Source organism: Triturus cristatus, chromosome 8 (genome assembly GCF_964204655.1).
Source record: "Triturus cristatus chromosome 8, aTriCri1.1, whole genome shotgun sequence".
In the NCBI taxonomy this organism is placed as follows: Eukaryota; Metazoa; Chordata; class Amphibia; order Caudata; family Salamandridae; genus Triturus; species Triturus cristatus.
In genome coordinates this window covers 963,562,891-963,578,754 of record NC_140591.1, presented here as the reverse complement: position 1 = coordinate 963,578,754, position 15,864 = coordinate 963,562,891, and the positions used below count along the sequence as shown (strand labels likewise).

Here is a 15,864-nt window from a genome sequence, read left to right as displayed (position 1 = left end):
ATGACTAAGGAAAGGGTTGTGCTCCATGTATACTTAAGTAAAGTATACCATAGGTGGACTAAGGCACAGCAGAGTCATGTAGTTTAAATTTCAGAGATACATAGAACAAATTGCAATTGTATTTTCTGCTACTGACCCAGTGAGTAAGCATGAAAATCATGCAAAGGAAAGAACATAATTATGACTTACCACATTATAAAGGCCTGATTGTGTAAAAAAAATTCCCAAACAGCTGTCAATATTCAGTCAAATATTATAATTACAAAGTGTACATTCACTGGCCTAAAATTAAACAAAAATAGTCCATAAATGCCCTCAAGTGGCAAAGAATGGCACTTATCCACTCAACAACAAAAAATGAAGTACTTGATGCTCAACACGCACATATGTACACTCTAGAATAAATTGAGAGAAAGAGGTGTTATTGTTCACTGTATGTCACTTTGTTTACAACTCACGTGCACAGCACCACAAAATATTGTTTCATGGAGGAGCACCATTTAAAAATGTTTGAATATGTGATAAAGTTGTTATGCATGTCTTCTATAGGAGGCACTATCGCATACACCAAATTCTAAACCCGGTAATTCACTCCTATGATGCAGCAACAGTTGATAACAAAACTCATTACCCACTGTTGCTACATCATAAAGACCTTCTACACCAGGCTGACAGGAATATCTGAGAAAGTGTCAGCACAGTGCCGGCTGTCAGCTTTGAGTAAAAGCAGAAAGTATAGCTGCAGGAGGTGGAAGGAAGGCAGAGAAGACAGTGCGGATCGGTTAAGGACGCCAGGTAATCTTACAGACAATCTTAAGTGAAAAAGACTAATGATTCCAGAGACACCATGATTTTGCTTCAAGCAGGGGGGCAATGCTGGCATTTTCCTATGGTAAGCAGCATAAAAAGACAGACAAACCTATTGATCACATGCATAATTATACCAGAACTGGTTGGGCATTTGATATTTTTATTGTTACACTGTTATAAAGTTGACATTGAAGGCCGAACTCCATCATAACTAAAGGGACAAATACTGCATCAACAAGGGGACACTGCATGCGCCACATGAGGAGTGGGCTGTATTACAAAAAGTAAAATAGGCATATGTAGCAGCTACCTAAATATATTGTCATGATAAAAATGAAATGAAAATTTACAGTTGAAAGTTAAATTGTAAACCTAATAGAACTTCTTTGAAAACAAAGGATGGGAGGGAAGGTATTTTTTCACATTTGGGTCTAGAAAGACAGGTCATGCTATGTACGACTGCCCCATTCCTCCTCTGCCCCTCCGTAGAAGTTATGAACAGGAGCAGGGGATTTTGAGTGCCACACAGAACATAAAATTATAGATGGATAACTGTGAGTTATGGGGGTGTTTTCCACCTGAGGGTTCTGAGTGACATCGTAGACAACTTGAGTTTCACTCAGATTGTCTATTTGATACTACTCTGAACCCCTCAGTGAAAAACATCTCCGTAACTCATAGTTACCCATCTATAATTTTCAATCTTATCAATTGATTATATGATGGACTTTGTGCTTATTGGCACTTAAGAATTATTACTTGGAGAGGATTTATTGAGGCTCTCTATACTTTATCAAAACGTTTTTAACAATACTGGAATACTGTCTCTTTGCATTTGTAAACCTCAAAATTTAAAACAGCCTTAGCCAGAAAACATTTTTTGCTGCTGCTGTAATAATCCTGTGGACCTCTCTTCCTCCACAATTAAAAACTTAACCAACCCCCCTTCCTTCAGGAAACTGCTGAAAACTAAACTTCAAATCATTTAATCCAATAAGATGAGTCTTCTTCCATTTTTTTCCATCCCTGTCTTTCTAACGCTTTTGGCATAAATATTGATTTTAATTATAAATAATCTTGCTTGCTCAGATTGATAATCCACATTCTGGTGCAGTAAATATAAATAATTAAGTGCCTCATTATGATATCAGGCAGAAAGCTATCCAACAGTTCGTCAGAGGCTTTCAGCTCAACATCAGAGGTTTCAGTCTGACTGCCGTATTATGAACCTAGGTGTCAGAGAGATACCGGCAGGGAAATTATGCTCTGCTTCCCACGGGCTCACAGAGCCCGTCGGCTCGTCGGTCAGACAGATAATCCCCAAATGGCGGTGGTGCATGCTCAGGCAACGCTATCAGGATTATGATGTCTGTTTCCAACAGCCTCTCCAACATGGAAGGGCTGTCGGAAAATAACTTTGGAGGCCTCTAGCAAGGCCCCCGTCCCCCGTGGCCTAAGCTATAAGTCCTGGGTGGCACCTGTGATGCCTCCAAACATCCATGCCCCGCGGGGCTGCCACGCTGAGCATGGATGTTTTAAAAGTGTATTTTTTCTATTGAGGCTTGTGCTGCAGCACACAGCACAAGACGCAATTAAAAGCATACAGTTTTTTATGCTGTGGAGGGGGTCGCATCATAATATAGGAAGTGGGAATGCCGACTCCTTGTCGGGCGATCTCATTTCAGCTGTAATGTTGGTCAGACGCTCTTCCCACCGACATCATAATCGGCCCCTAAATAAATACAGAAAAGGAAAACTTCTGTTAGATCTACATTTTGAGGATCTGCAAGGACTATCGTTGTTCATCACTTAGCCCAGTGAGAGTATAAAAGTGAAATACAGACCTGTGTATTGTATTATTTATAAATGTTGTTTACTCTTCTGTGTGACCTCTGACCATTTCCTATTTGAAGGTAGTGAATGTAGTATATTAAGTGCAATTAACAACCAAGCTATTGCAACATACAATCATTCCTAGTTGTATTTTCTACAATTGTTTGGTTCTCTCTCACCCACCATGCAACCAGCTAGGTAACATAATGTTTTTTAAGACAATATGTCCTAGAACCCATATCAGGCATATTTCTTAGATTGCTTTCTATTTTCTAAGGAAATAAACATTGAGGTACCTCTGTGTACACTGTTCTCTGAAAAGAAAATATGTCATGCACATTTACATAATATAATTAGTTTCATACAGTGTTTGAAACTTGGACAAAGAAGACATTAGCACTTCCTTTGAACTCTAAGTTTTATAAACATTGTTAGATGCAGATATTATCATACATCTTGGCTTACATTTTTATGGAACTACCACCAACATGTGGAGTCACATCCCAATTGAAGTGCAAACAAGTAATTTTTATTTGCAAAGTTTCCCAATGTATACATTTCAGTTATATTTGTATTCATTTTTTTTAATTGGAAGTACTTTGTTGATTCTTAATTACAGCACATTATTGTGGCCTAAATAATTTTTTCAAATTCTATTGCAGGGCATGTATATTAAATCAACATATGATGGCCTTCATGTAATCACAGGAACAACAGAAAATGTAAGTATAATATAGAATTGAGTAGAGCACTATTAGTTTGAAAGAATCCGTGAGTCTGGCAAGGTGTTTGTGGTGGCTCAATCTTTGTACTAACCTAATTGATAAGAATCTTACAGCATCCTTGTAATACAAAATATTTATGCTCTTGAGCAATCAATAACCTTTCTCTATCACCAAAAACATATAGGGGCATATTTACAATGGAATGGTAGAGCATGGCGTTAAGCTGAAATTGCTAACACCGCCCTCCGCCATTCTGAAAACGCAGGGATGCTGAAGGACGGGGCCCTCTAGTGCCACGCGGGTTCTTACGACCACCTGCTATGCCTTCCCAAAATGAAGAGTCGGTCAGACAGTAGAGAATGAAAACTTACAGTTATTCCGGTATGTACTCCGCAGAGGAGTCCAGTCAGACCGTCACCCTAAGATGTCTGTCGAGGGGACTGACTCTCCAACGTTTGCTAACACATGATAAACCATTTGGAGACTTCGGCCAGGCCTCTAGAGGAAAATTACCAGCCTGAGCCGGACACGAACAGAAATGAGCTAACACCTGCCAGATGGGTACATTTTATCGACACTCAAGGCCACTGTGCCGAGTCTCAGCATCTCCTAACGTGGGAGCAGAGTTACACATTGAGAATGGTATGCAAAAGAAAATAATTGTTCATTAGTAAGTCAGGTAGCAACCTTAAACACAGGAGAAAATAATAACGAAATACAGCGCTCTGCTGAGGCAAGCAATTCTGAATACTGAGGCCTAGTGTGAGCACAGCCTGGGCAATCTAATATGGGTTGCGAAATACAAACTGAAGTTACATGGCTAACAGAAGCTTGCATGTTACACTGGGCACCTCAGTGGGTTACGTAAAGTATACCCATATAGCATCTATTTAGCCACATGATATATTTTAGCCACATAATGCTAACCAAATATAGCATAGACGGATGATAATGTTGGGAGGGGAATTTAAAACCTAACAATGCACCATATTTACAATGATGCAGCAGACCCCTGCATTTTCCTTTGCGATTGCTCTAAATTCAGCTGCCTAGCGCCAATGCAGGCACCCTTGCACCAAAGTTCAAGGGAGCCTGCTTTGAGGGAATGATTGTTTATGTGCAGAAAGGTCTCTCTTCCTGCACATAAACAATCACTATTGCTGATTTGCAGCGACTATGTGTGCTGCATAATGCAGCACACATAGAAGTTGCAAATTGTCATTTTTTAATGATTGTTTATGCAAAGGAAGGGACACCTTCTTGCACATAAACAATAATTCATGGTGATTTGCTGTTTCTATATGTGCTGCACAATGCAGCACACAAAGAAACAGCAAAAACAGGGGAATTAATCATATGCCATTGTTTCGCCATGTTAAGACCAGGTTATTTTCTTTCTTAATTCTTATTTACGCCACCCTCGTAAATAGGGGGCAACATCAAAATCAATGGGTGTTGTGGTAGTACGCCCAACACAGCACCCATTGCCCACCCCTTTCATGCTAAGTGTAGCATGAAAGAGAGCCTTATTTACAAGGCGTTGTTAAGTGGTTTAACGCCACCGTGTAAATAAAGGCAGAAGGTCCATCACCACAGGAAAGTCACAAAAAGATAGGTTCCTGTTGCTATAAGCACTTGTAAATATGCCCCATATTTTTTAAATCTCCAATATCTAAGAAAACACACAATGCCCTATTCCAAAGGTATGTTTTCAAGTGTAGATCCCCTCACCTCCATTCTTTCACATGTAAAAACGCAACCTATACGCCGTCCTTCAGAAACTGCTGAAAATGTATTGTAAATGTACAACAATGTAAAGGAATATGCTGTATTACTTGCATTGTAAAGATATGCATTGAAAAGTATGATATTCCTTTTCTCTATGCACACTACTATAATGAACATTATACAACTGTAAAAGAATTTCAGCCTTTACAATCACAAATGCGTTGTGACGTTACGACAATGTAAAACAACGCATTGTATTACACACATTGTAAAGGCATGCGTTGTGAAGGTATGCATTGTGAAGTCTGATATTTCTTTTCTCTAGGCACTGTGGTAGGGCGAACATTGGACTATTTTTTTAAATATTAATCTGTCATTCAATCTTTTGTTTGTAATTTGTAAACTAACCTTTATCACTGACCATCTAAACTTCTGATGAGGATCCTTGTGCATGTAAGCATTCTACCTGAAGACACTTTTTATGATAACTTGTGGAGCGAGCATATCCTCACAGGGATAAATATCATGTTGGCTATTCTTGCTACAGTCCACACCTATGGCTGTTTCAGCATTGCTGCCATCCACCAGCATAAAGAAACCCTAACAGCTGTGGATTTCTTTTATATTGTGGAAGATATTTATAGCATTATAGACATTCTATATTGTGCATTACAAGGGTGTTTTTACTGTGTTTACTGCACTTTACCCAAAACAAAAGGACTGTGTTTTAGGTGTAAAAGATAGTCATTCTACTATGGCAATCACCCCTTAAATATAAGAACTAAATTCTGCAATTTCAAGAGATAGCTTAGCTATTATGTACTGTGTGCAAAGGTGGATGACCTTGGAAGCGATGAGAGAAAGCTTCAGCACCAAGGACCTGATGTTGTTTAGCTCTGCAGGAGCCTTCCTTCTTGAGCTGGGTATCCTAAGAGGTTCTACGTTGCCCTGCAGGGATCTGACCTCTCCTCCAGGCCATTAGGTAAAATAATAATAGAAAAGCCTGCTGAACTTAGTGTGCCGAACATTGGAATAGGTTGATGCTCTTCTGAGCCCTATAATAGTCAAAATATACTGCCCAACTTCGAGTAATGAAAGAGTTTGTGTCTGAGATCTCTATGTGTACGGCTCTTAATGAAAGAATTGACAATGTATTTTATTTGCATGAATGATTGTACTTAAACTGTGATGGATAATAACCCTTTGACAGGCTAAGGGAGAGACACCACAGTCTAGCACTGAGCTGTTTTGGAGGGCCCGCATTGCCCAATGTGTGAGCACCCGAAGAATTGTTTGAACTTGTGTTTACTTGATACATGTTTTTCTCTGAGTTGTGTGCTAGTTTATATATTTGGATATGATAGATGTGTGAGAGAATGTGGGAGTAAAGAAGGAGGTGCATGAGTATATTTTGCAGGGTGTGGTATGTTACATATAGTGCCTCATTTAAATGTTAATTTACAGTATGAAGAGGGGTGTGTGTGTAATAAAATACAAGACAAAGAGAAAGAAATCGAGCAAGAGAGAGAAGAAAGAGACAGAGAATGGCTTTATGCCTGTATCCTTGGCGATATGTGGATATGTATGGATATGGTTGGCATGGGAAGTGTGTTTGTGGGAGACTGTTTAAAATTATACCTTAATCTAATGTGTTCTTTTTAAGTGTGCTTAAACTCTGTGCACTTGTGATTATTCTGCATGGTGCTGATATGCATGAGTTAGTATCTGTATATCTGGGGCACAAGTGTGAAACTGTAACTATGTGTGCGTGATAGCCTGTGTAAAATCAGTGCCCAAGAATTTCCACCCAGTCACCTCCATTGTTCTATGCACTTTTTTCTGGCACAGCATTATCTTTTAGGACTTGTGCATTTAGAAGACATTCAACCGCTTTCACTAGTACGCAAGTCCACTTTATAAAATTGCGCATTCATATAATATTCACAATTTTAAATGTGCCAGTCTTCGACATATTTAATAGACTAGGAGTTAAAAAACTTTTCTCAGAGATCTCATAAACAAACGAGAAAATGCTAATGACATATCTTTCTAGCATAGAAATGCAGTGGAACCAGTGTCATTTGGATTACTTGAAACTGATTGACGTAATTCGAGTAAGCAGTCATTCATACAGCGTCCATATTAAATACTGCGAAGTACCCAATGCAATTTTCTATTTTTTACATTGTAATGGTCCTTTGGTATGACAAAGGACACAACCAGCAAACCCTGAAAGCTGTGGTTGCCCTTGGCATCTATTGAAAATTTGATAATGGTTTTAATCACAATGGTCAATTATAATTCTAGTGCATGGTCCTTATTTCTGATACAGTCCGCTGCGGATCGATGTAAGAAAATTCACGCTGGGGATGAAGTGATACAAGTAAATCATCAAACTGTGGTATGTATTGCCAAATTCATTTCAAATTGTAGGGATACCAAATACATTGTGATGGAAAAAGCTGTTTATGTTTTCTTTAAATTACACATTAAGAAATTTCCTTTGAACATATCTTGGTCTTAGCAAAGTTCACATTAACATCATGCCACATTTGGCGAATCAAAAAATATTACAAATGTAGAGTGGCCAATAGATGCACAGATATCATTGATAAATGGTAGATGTCAGCCTACATACAAACAAACAGCATTTGTAAAGCGCAGCACTATTACCCCTAAGGGCATCTGGGCGCTGTGTCTCCATCAAGGAGCCAGATCTTGAGTCTCTTTCTGAAGTCTGCCAGTGAAGGGGCTGTGCGGAGCTGGAGGGAAAGGTTATTCCAGGACTTGGCAGCGATGTAAGAGAAGGAGTGGCCATCGATGTGGCTGATGTGGGGGGTGTGCAAGGGCAAGTGAAGAGGAACGCAGGTGTCTAGTGGGTTGGTAGAAGTTCAATCAATGGTTGAGGTAGGCAGGTCCTAGGTCTTGGGGTGCTTTGTATGCCTGCATGAGGATTTTGAACTGGCATCATTTCTGGACGGGGAGCCAGTGGAGGTCTCTCAGGTAGGGGGCGATGTGGGCTCATTTGGGGGAGTTCCAGAATGAGTTTGGCTGCAGCTTTCTGTATGGATTGAAGACTTCTGAAGAACTGGAATGGAGATGCCAGCATTGAGGGTGTTGCTGTAGTCAAGGCAGCTGGTGATGAGGGCCTGAGTGACGGTCATTCTGGTGTTGGTTGGGATCCATCTGGAGATTCTGTGGAGCATGCAAAGTGTGTGGAAGCAGGGGGAAGTGACTGCATTAATTTGTTGTTTCATGGTCAGTTGGCTGTCAAGGATGATGCAGAGGTTGCGGGTCTGAGTTCTGCAGTCCACCAGCTGTGGTCTCATGCAGAGAAGTTCTTCCTGAAGCTCAGTACTTCAGTTTTGTTGAAGCTGAGTTGGAGGCAGTTGTCTTCCATCAATTTGGCTATGCTGGTCATGGCATTGCAGCAGCTAGTCTTGGCGTTGGAGGGGTCCTCGGTGAGCGAGAGGATCAGTTGAGTATCATCTGTGTAGGAGATTATGTTGAGTCCGAGGGATCTGATGACTTCTGCGAGGGAGGTCATGTAGATGTTGAACAGGGTGGGGCTGAGAGGTGATCCTTGTGGTATGCCGCATATGATGTCTTTGGGTGCTGATGTGAAGGAAGGTAGTTGGATGCTCTGTGTGTGTCCTGCAAGGAAGGAGGAGATCCCCTTGAGGGCATCTTGCTGTATGTCTATGTTGTAAAGTATGTTGAAGATGGTGTTTGGGGAGACTGTATCAAACACTGCAAAGAGGTCAAGGAGGCTCAGGGCCACAGTTTCTCCACGGTCAAGAAGTGTTCTGATGTCATCTGTGGCAGCAATCAGCAGTGATCCTGATTGAGAGGTGTCCAGTAGGTTGTTTTGCTCCAGGAATTTGGAGAGCTACTGGTTGCTGGCTTTTTTGAGAACTTTGGCCGGTTAGAGGAGCAGGGAGATCGGACGATAATTTTTTTGTTGGTCGTTGGGGTCAGCAGAGGCTTTCTTTAGGAGGGGTCTGATGTCTGCATGATTCCATCTGTCCGGGAAGGTTGCTGTGGAGATGGAGGTGCTGAGGATGCTGGTGAGTTGCATGCTGAATGGGTTCATTGGCAGGTTGTAAGAGTGGTGGGGGCTCCGGAGTATATGGAAGACATGATAGCTGAGGTGGTCAGGGAAGTGAGCAGTGGCCAAGGGGTGATAGTTAGGCTGGTGTTCGCGGTTGGTTGAGGTCATTGGGGATGAGAGTGGCTGGATGGATGTTGAAATTGTTGTTGACATTGGTGATCTTGCAGTGGATGTAGTCTGAGAGATTGTCGCAGAGTTCTTGGGAAGGGTGGATGGTGTTCTCTGTGGCTGTGGGGTTGAAGAACTCTTTGACTATTTTGAAGAGTTCTTTTGTGTGGTTGGCTGCAAAGTCCATGCAGGTGGTGATGGCTGCTTTCTTGACTTCTTTGATGTGCTGGTGATAGTTACTGGGGATGTTTTGTGAGCTGCTCTGTGGGCGGGGTTCTTATTGGGACACCATAATTTCTCCAGCTGGTGGCAGTTGTGCTTGGCGGTCCTGAGTTCTGGGGTGTACCAGCTTGCATGTTTGTGGCTCTTGTTGGATTTTGTAGGTTTCAGTGGGACAACTCTGTCAGCGCTGTCAATGATCAAGGCAGTAAAGTTCTGGACAGCCTGGTTGAGGTCTGTTGAGGCCTCAGGCTGGGAGGTGGTGAAGGCATGTGACCACTTAGTGTTGGTGACCTTGCTCCAGCTGCGGTGGGAGGAGATCTGATGCCTGGTGATGGTGTGCTGGGTGACGGTGATGGTAAAGTGATGACGGTGTGGTTAGTCCAGGTGTGTTCTGTGGTGTGGCTGAATTTTATTATGTCACTTGAGCTGAAAATGGGGTCAAGTGTGTGTCTGGCATTGTGTGTGGGTTCTGTGACCAGTTGGGTAAGGACGATGTTGTTCATGTTCTCCAGGATAGTGATGACATTGGCGTTGTTGGGGTTGTCAATGTGGAAGTTGGAGTTGCTCAGTAGGACATAGTCGATTGCTAGGGGGGTGATGAGGTTGGGGATGGCACTGCAGAATTTTGCATGGGGTCCTGTGGGTCTGTAGTCGAGGGCGCCTCTTATTGCGGTCTACACTTCTGTTTCTAGTAGGAAGTTAAGGTTTTCTATTAGAGTTGTGGAGTCTTGTTTGGTGATGGTGAATCTGATGGTTTCCTTGAAGATGATGGCAATGCCTCCACCTTGTTTGTTGGCACGATCAAAGTGTATCATCTTGTATTCTTCGGGAGTGGCAGGGGTGATGTCGGGGTTCGGTGATTAAGGCAACATCCAAGGAGAGTGTGGTGATGGTGCCCCAGATTTCCATGGCATGTTTGCAGACTTAGCGGGCATTGAACAGGATACAATGGAGAGGTTGGGGGGCGTTCTTGGTCTTGTAGGCAGGAGTGGTGCAGGATCATTCTTAGGTTGTGTCACAGAAGTGGCAGCGTCTGCGGGTGAAGGGTCATTTTGTGGATCATGGAGAGGAGGAGACACAGCTGTTTTGGCGTTCGGGGTCCAGAGGAGTACCTTGGCAGTGTACCGTTGGGTGGCTAGAGGGTCAGGGGTCCTGGTGCTGGGAAATGTCTAACTGGCAGTGCGTTGGCCGCTTGTCCACTGTGCGTGTCCACTGCATGGTCATACGGCGGCCTCTATTTATGATCCTGGTAAGTGGTCCTAGTGCAGGCAGCACAGGGCATAAGGCAGGGCAGTGGCAGCAGGTAGCGCAAGGGCACAGACAGCAGGTATCGCAGGGACAGCAGGTACGCAGGGACAGCAGGCAGCACAGGGGCAGGGGCAGGGACAGCACGTAGCACAGGGACAGAAGGCAGTGCAGGGACAGGGGTAGCAGGCAGTGCAGGGGTAGCAGGCAATGCAGGGGCAGCAGGTAGTACAGCAACAGTTGCAGTAGGCAGAGCAGGGACACCAGGTTTCTGCTGGGGCAGCAGGCAGCATAGGGACAGCAGGTAGTGCAGAGAAAGCAGGCAGTGCATAACAGGAGGCAGCACAGGGACAGGGACAGCAGGCAGCGCAGAAGCAGTAGATGGCACAAGGACAGGGGCAGCAGGCAGCGCAGGGGCAGCAGGCAGCGCAGGGGCAGCAGGCAGCGCAGGGGCAGCAGGCAGTGCAGAGGCAGTGGCAGCGCAGGGACAACCGACAGTGCAATGGCAGCACATGGACAGCAGGCAGCACAGTGGCAGTGCATGGACAGCAGGCAGTGCAGGTACAGGGACCTTAAGCAGCGCAGGCAATGCAGCTAGTACAGGGGCAGCAGGCAGTGCAAGGACAGCAGCTAGTGCAGGGACAGCGGCAGCAGGAAGCACAGGGGCAGCAGGCACCACATGGACAGCAGGCAGTGCAGGAGCAAGGGTAGGGAGGTTACAATATCTTAAGCTAGGGTCAGGCAAAAAAAGGGGTGGCCCAGCCTTCTCCGGACTCTGGCAGTCATGAATGGGCCCACCCTTGACTACTAGCTGGCCCAGACTCCAGGGCAGCTGGGCAATGCAGTCCGGTCTGGTCAGGCTGGTCGTAGTCGGGTGTTGGGAGGGGTCGGAGGCGCTCTCTAGCACTGATGCTGAAAGACAGGAAACAGGACAGGAGATCCTCCTGCAATGAAGGGTGGAAGGCGGCTTCATTACTTTCCTTGCTCATGCTTGGCACCGCAGACCTTAATTAATCTTCGATGTTACCTTAGCTGATGGACTACTATAGCTATTCTAAGGATTTCCTGTCAGGGATTGCAGTTTTCAGTTTTGTAATTGGAGTAGGTATCAACACTACCCATTATGAGAATAATGTGTTTGTGATATTCTTAAGCCTCCTTCGTGAGTCCCCTCCCTTGCCTCCATTATGAAATTATAAATCCCTGTTCTGCCATTATAAAAATATTTCAAGAAATGTTGATGTTTCCTTCATTTGCCACTCTATATACATGATATACCTGTTTTTAAAACTGTAAGCATATACTGTGTTATTGTCCTTAAAAACGAAGCTATACCCACCATTATAAATGCTGCATCTGAGTGAGGATAGACTTCACTGCCTTTTGTGGTAGGGAACATGTGAATAGGTTGGAATACAATTCCATTCATGCAGTAATTTACTCATGCATCAGGAATATTGGGTTCTTTGTAGCAACTCTGTGTAAACAATACTTAAACATTTGCTGGAGCTCATGCTGGGTGGAGTAGAGAATTAATTCTGGTAAAATTGACGAAACTTGGAAGTGGCACTTGTATCTGTTTGGTTGCTGCTGAATTGTATGTCATGACAGTGGCATTGCTTCAAACGTTCAACTGTAGATTTTGGCAATAGGTACATTGGCAAAATAGTCCATTACAACCACACCCCTGGGTAACAAATTAGTCACCTGGCCTGATTTGTAATTGTAATAACCGACTTACTGTGAGTTATGAAACATATATGCTGATGATTAATTTATGGATGAGCATTGAATCATGAACAGTTCTGACCCTATTGCAATACCATGCTGAGCAAGCACATTATTTTGACTTTTAGTTTGTAAGTTGTACATATGAATTAAAAAAAACTTTCTAAGCAATGTTAGATTTGTGCACACTAAGTAAAATAAATGTTAAGCAATATGTGATTCATATCAGTGAGTGTTGCAGCACATTTTTATTTTGTAGCAGTGAAAAGTAACAGCAACTTGTTGAAAGCATTTGTCTAGTGATTAATGAGTGTTGTCACGACTTTTGTAAGCTTCTTCGTTCTTTAATGTCCTACTAAAGTTGGATTAAAGATTGCTCTGTCCTTGTAAACCTCTCTTTCAGTGTTCTAAGCACTGACCCAAATAGTGATTGTAGCCTTCTCAACAACAACAGAAACAGGTGATATGGCCAGCATTCCTGGTATAAATATAGTTGAAAGTTGGAGTATAGTGATGCAAACTAAGAATAGATAGATTAAAAAATAACAATGTTTCAGTATCACCGTACACTTTACTATAGGTTGGACTTCACTGGTTAAAATTGGGTTTGTCTTCTTAGGTGTGGCTCAACAGTTTTATAAATGCTTCACAGAGAGTGGGCTTTGGATCATCCTTTCAGCCACTGATTGCTATGGGTCACACCTTCAGCCACTGCTTTAAAACACGGTTAATCAAACCTTAGATGAGGATAAGGAAGCTTTTCAGTTTATAGACTATTAGATTAATTATTCCACCTCTGGTAGGGTCTATTTATTGAACATAGAGGCCATCTTGAAAAAAAGCAATCCGCCACTGTATGCGAGCAAAACCTTACTAAAGTATGATGTAATGTGTAACTGTATCATAATAATCATTAGGCATTATTTCACAATAAAATATTTTTGGGGTGTGAAAAATGCTACTTAAAAAAATAAAAAGACTAACTCAGGAACCGTCCAGTCAAAGGGTACTCTGTGGGCGGCATGTAAGGCCACTGTTTGATGATATGCCAAGAGTCATTTAATGGGAAAGGAGCGGGCACAGCATCATCATATTTCACAGCTTGAGACACAGGCTCTATGGCTGGAAGGACGGACATGCGATAGCCCACCAAGTCCATTGTCAGAGAGCTGATCTTGATACACGAAGAGATCAAAACTCACTCAAGGTGGCCATATCTATCAATGGGAGGGCAAGAATAGCAAACTATTGCATTGGTTGGCATCTTGTACCCTTGCAGGACAGATTATTCCTGTGGTGGAGGACCACTAAGGAAAAGTACATGGTTCCTCACTGGCCATTGCACAAGTCTTTGCTGACAATTACGCCACACTCTATACGGCTGTCCAAAGTCCCGCCACCTAAAAAACAGCCCCCCTCATTGATGGAATACCCTTAGCCAAACTAGTGTGGAAAGGCGAAGATTGGTTTAGCCTATCATGCTGGAGGAGATTGGAGATGCGATCTCAGCAGCGGCGTGTGTTAAGACTCCTGGCCCTAATGGCTACCCTATGGAATTCTATGAAAAATATAAGATGTCCTCGCCCAACACCTATTGAATCTCTATAAAGAAGCAGCCCACAAGGGCTCCTTCCTTAGATAGTTCGACCAGGCCTTAAACCACAAAAAGTACTCCTCTGGTACGTAAATCATATCCACGATTTACTTCAGGCAGACCCTGATACCTCAGTAATGGGAAGTCCCAATGTAAAGCTACAGGTGATAACCCACTAGGAAGTGGGGAAGGAGATCAATCCTATTGTTTTATTTACCCTCATACACGCTAGTGGTGATATGCTTCATCATTGGGTCACCCTGACACCTAAAAGTCAGGGGGGGCTCGACCATATTCCAGGGAGCTCTTAGTGAAAAGATTGGCCAGGGGAGTTGAAGATTAAAAATCCACGGGCAGATCCCAGTTTCCCTTTATTCTTGGATCTGTCAGGGATATTAAAAATGGAAATGATAGGGTAAATCAGGGTATTATGGTCCTAAGACCCTAGTGCCAACATGTTTTAGTCTGCTTATGCCCCTGGAGGGTGCCGGACTTTCTTCAGGGCAATGGAAATTCCTCCCGGGAACTAAAAACAATACTTTTCCATATACTGTTATTCTAAAAAAAGGGCAGGTAGCTGCCCCTTTTCTGGACACAAATATTTTAGCATGTCTGTTACTCCATTCCGGTATGAGAGGATAAGTGTCTCACAAGAGACCTCACTTAAAGTGGGGTAGCCCTGTAGTCACACAAATGCCAAGAGTCCTTCCCTGCTGGAGAACCTAATTTGTGTGTGTCCATGGGCTTTTCGTGAGACACTTATCCTCTCATACTGGGATAGAGTAACAAACATGCTAAAATGTTCATGTCCAGAAGAGGAGCACTAGACACTGTTTACACAGCCTACATGTGGCCCTCGCCCACTGTCATTTGCTCACAGCTCCACTGGCTTTGCTCCTAGTAGATTTTGGGAAGGTGTTTGACACTGTGGACAAGGGCTACTTGGCCCAACTGCTGGAGGTGGCTGGGTTCGTACCTCACTTTTGCAGTATGGTGCGAATTCTCTACTCTAATCCGACAGCCCACATGCAGGTGAATGGAGTGGTTTAAAATGAATTCCCCATCTGCCGGGGACCAGACAAGAGTGCCCCCTGACCCCTCTTACTTTTGAGTTAGCTATAGAGCTCCTGGCTAGACTCATATGATGCGGTTGCCAGATTCCAGGTTGGGAGTGGGACTTGGGCCATTAAGACCACATTGCACTCTACGCCAATGATGTCATTCTGTACCTCTCACATCTGGCAGAAAGTGGCCCCCATTGCCTTCATCTCTTGCATTTTTTTGCAGAGACCTCCGGCTTGGTTGTTAGTTCAGAAGAATTGATTCTAGCACCACTGGCACCCACACAAGACTGTATTCACTGGCAAACTAATATTCAAAGTCACCGCCTTAGCTTTTGTTACTAGGGCATACATGTGGTTCTTATTCCTGAATTGACCTGGCATTAAATATTGCCCCTCTCACATGTAGGATCAAATCAGACCTTAAAAAGTGGCAGACACTGTCACTGAATGTCATGGGGAGAATCTCCCTCTACAAAATGATGTGATTACCCTGATTCGTATACCTTCTCCAAAACCTTCCTCAGTATATTCATCATCACTGGTTCTGGGAGATAGACTTGCATGGCCATCTACTTTTTTGGTATAACATCAGAGCCCGCTTGACCTTTCCGACTTGTCAACGCTCTCCCTATGAAGGGGTCCTGGTATGGTTAACTTATACTTGTATTACATGCCACGTATCTCTTGGTTATTAAT

General features: G+C 43.3%; 1 protein-coding gene across 5 annotated transcripts in view; it reads left to right on the top strand.

Moving 5' to 3' along the window:
- The window catches only part of CNKSR2 (connector enhancer of kinase suppressor of Ras 2), a 1,692,689-nt gene that overhangs the window by 923,661 nt on the left and 753,164 nt on the right, over positions 1-15,864 (top strand). For all 5 annotated transcript variants that reach the window (XM_085622481.1, XM_085622480.1, XM_085622479.1 and 2 more), the window contains 2 exons: positions 3,306-3,365; positions 7,429-7,497. In XM_085622481.1, the coding sequence (XP_085478607.1) occupies positions 3,306-3,365; positions 7,429-7,497 (129 nt within the window). The remainder of the gene's footprint in view (positions 1-3,305; positions 3,366-7,428; positions 7,498-15,864) is intronic.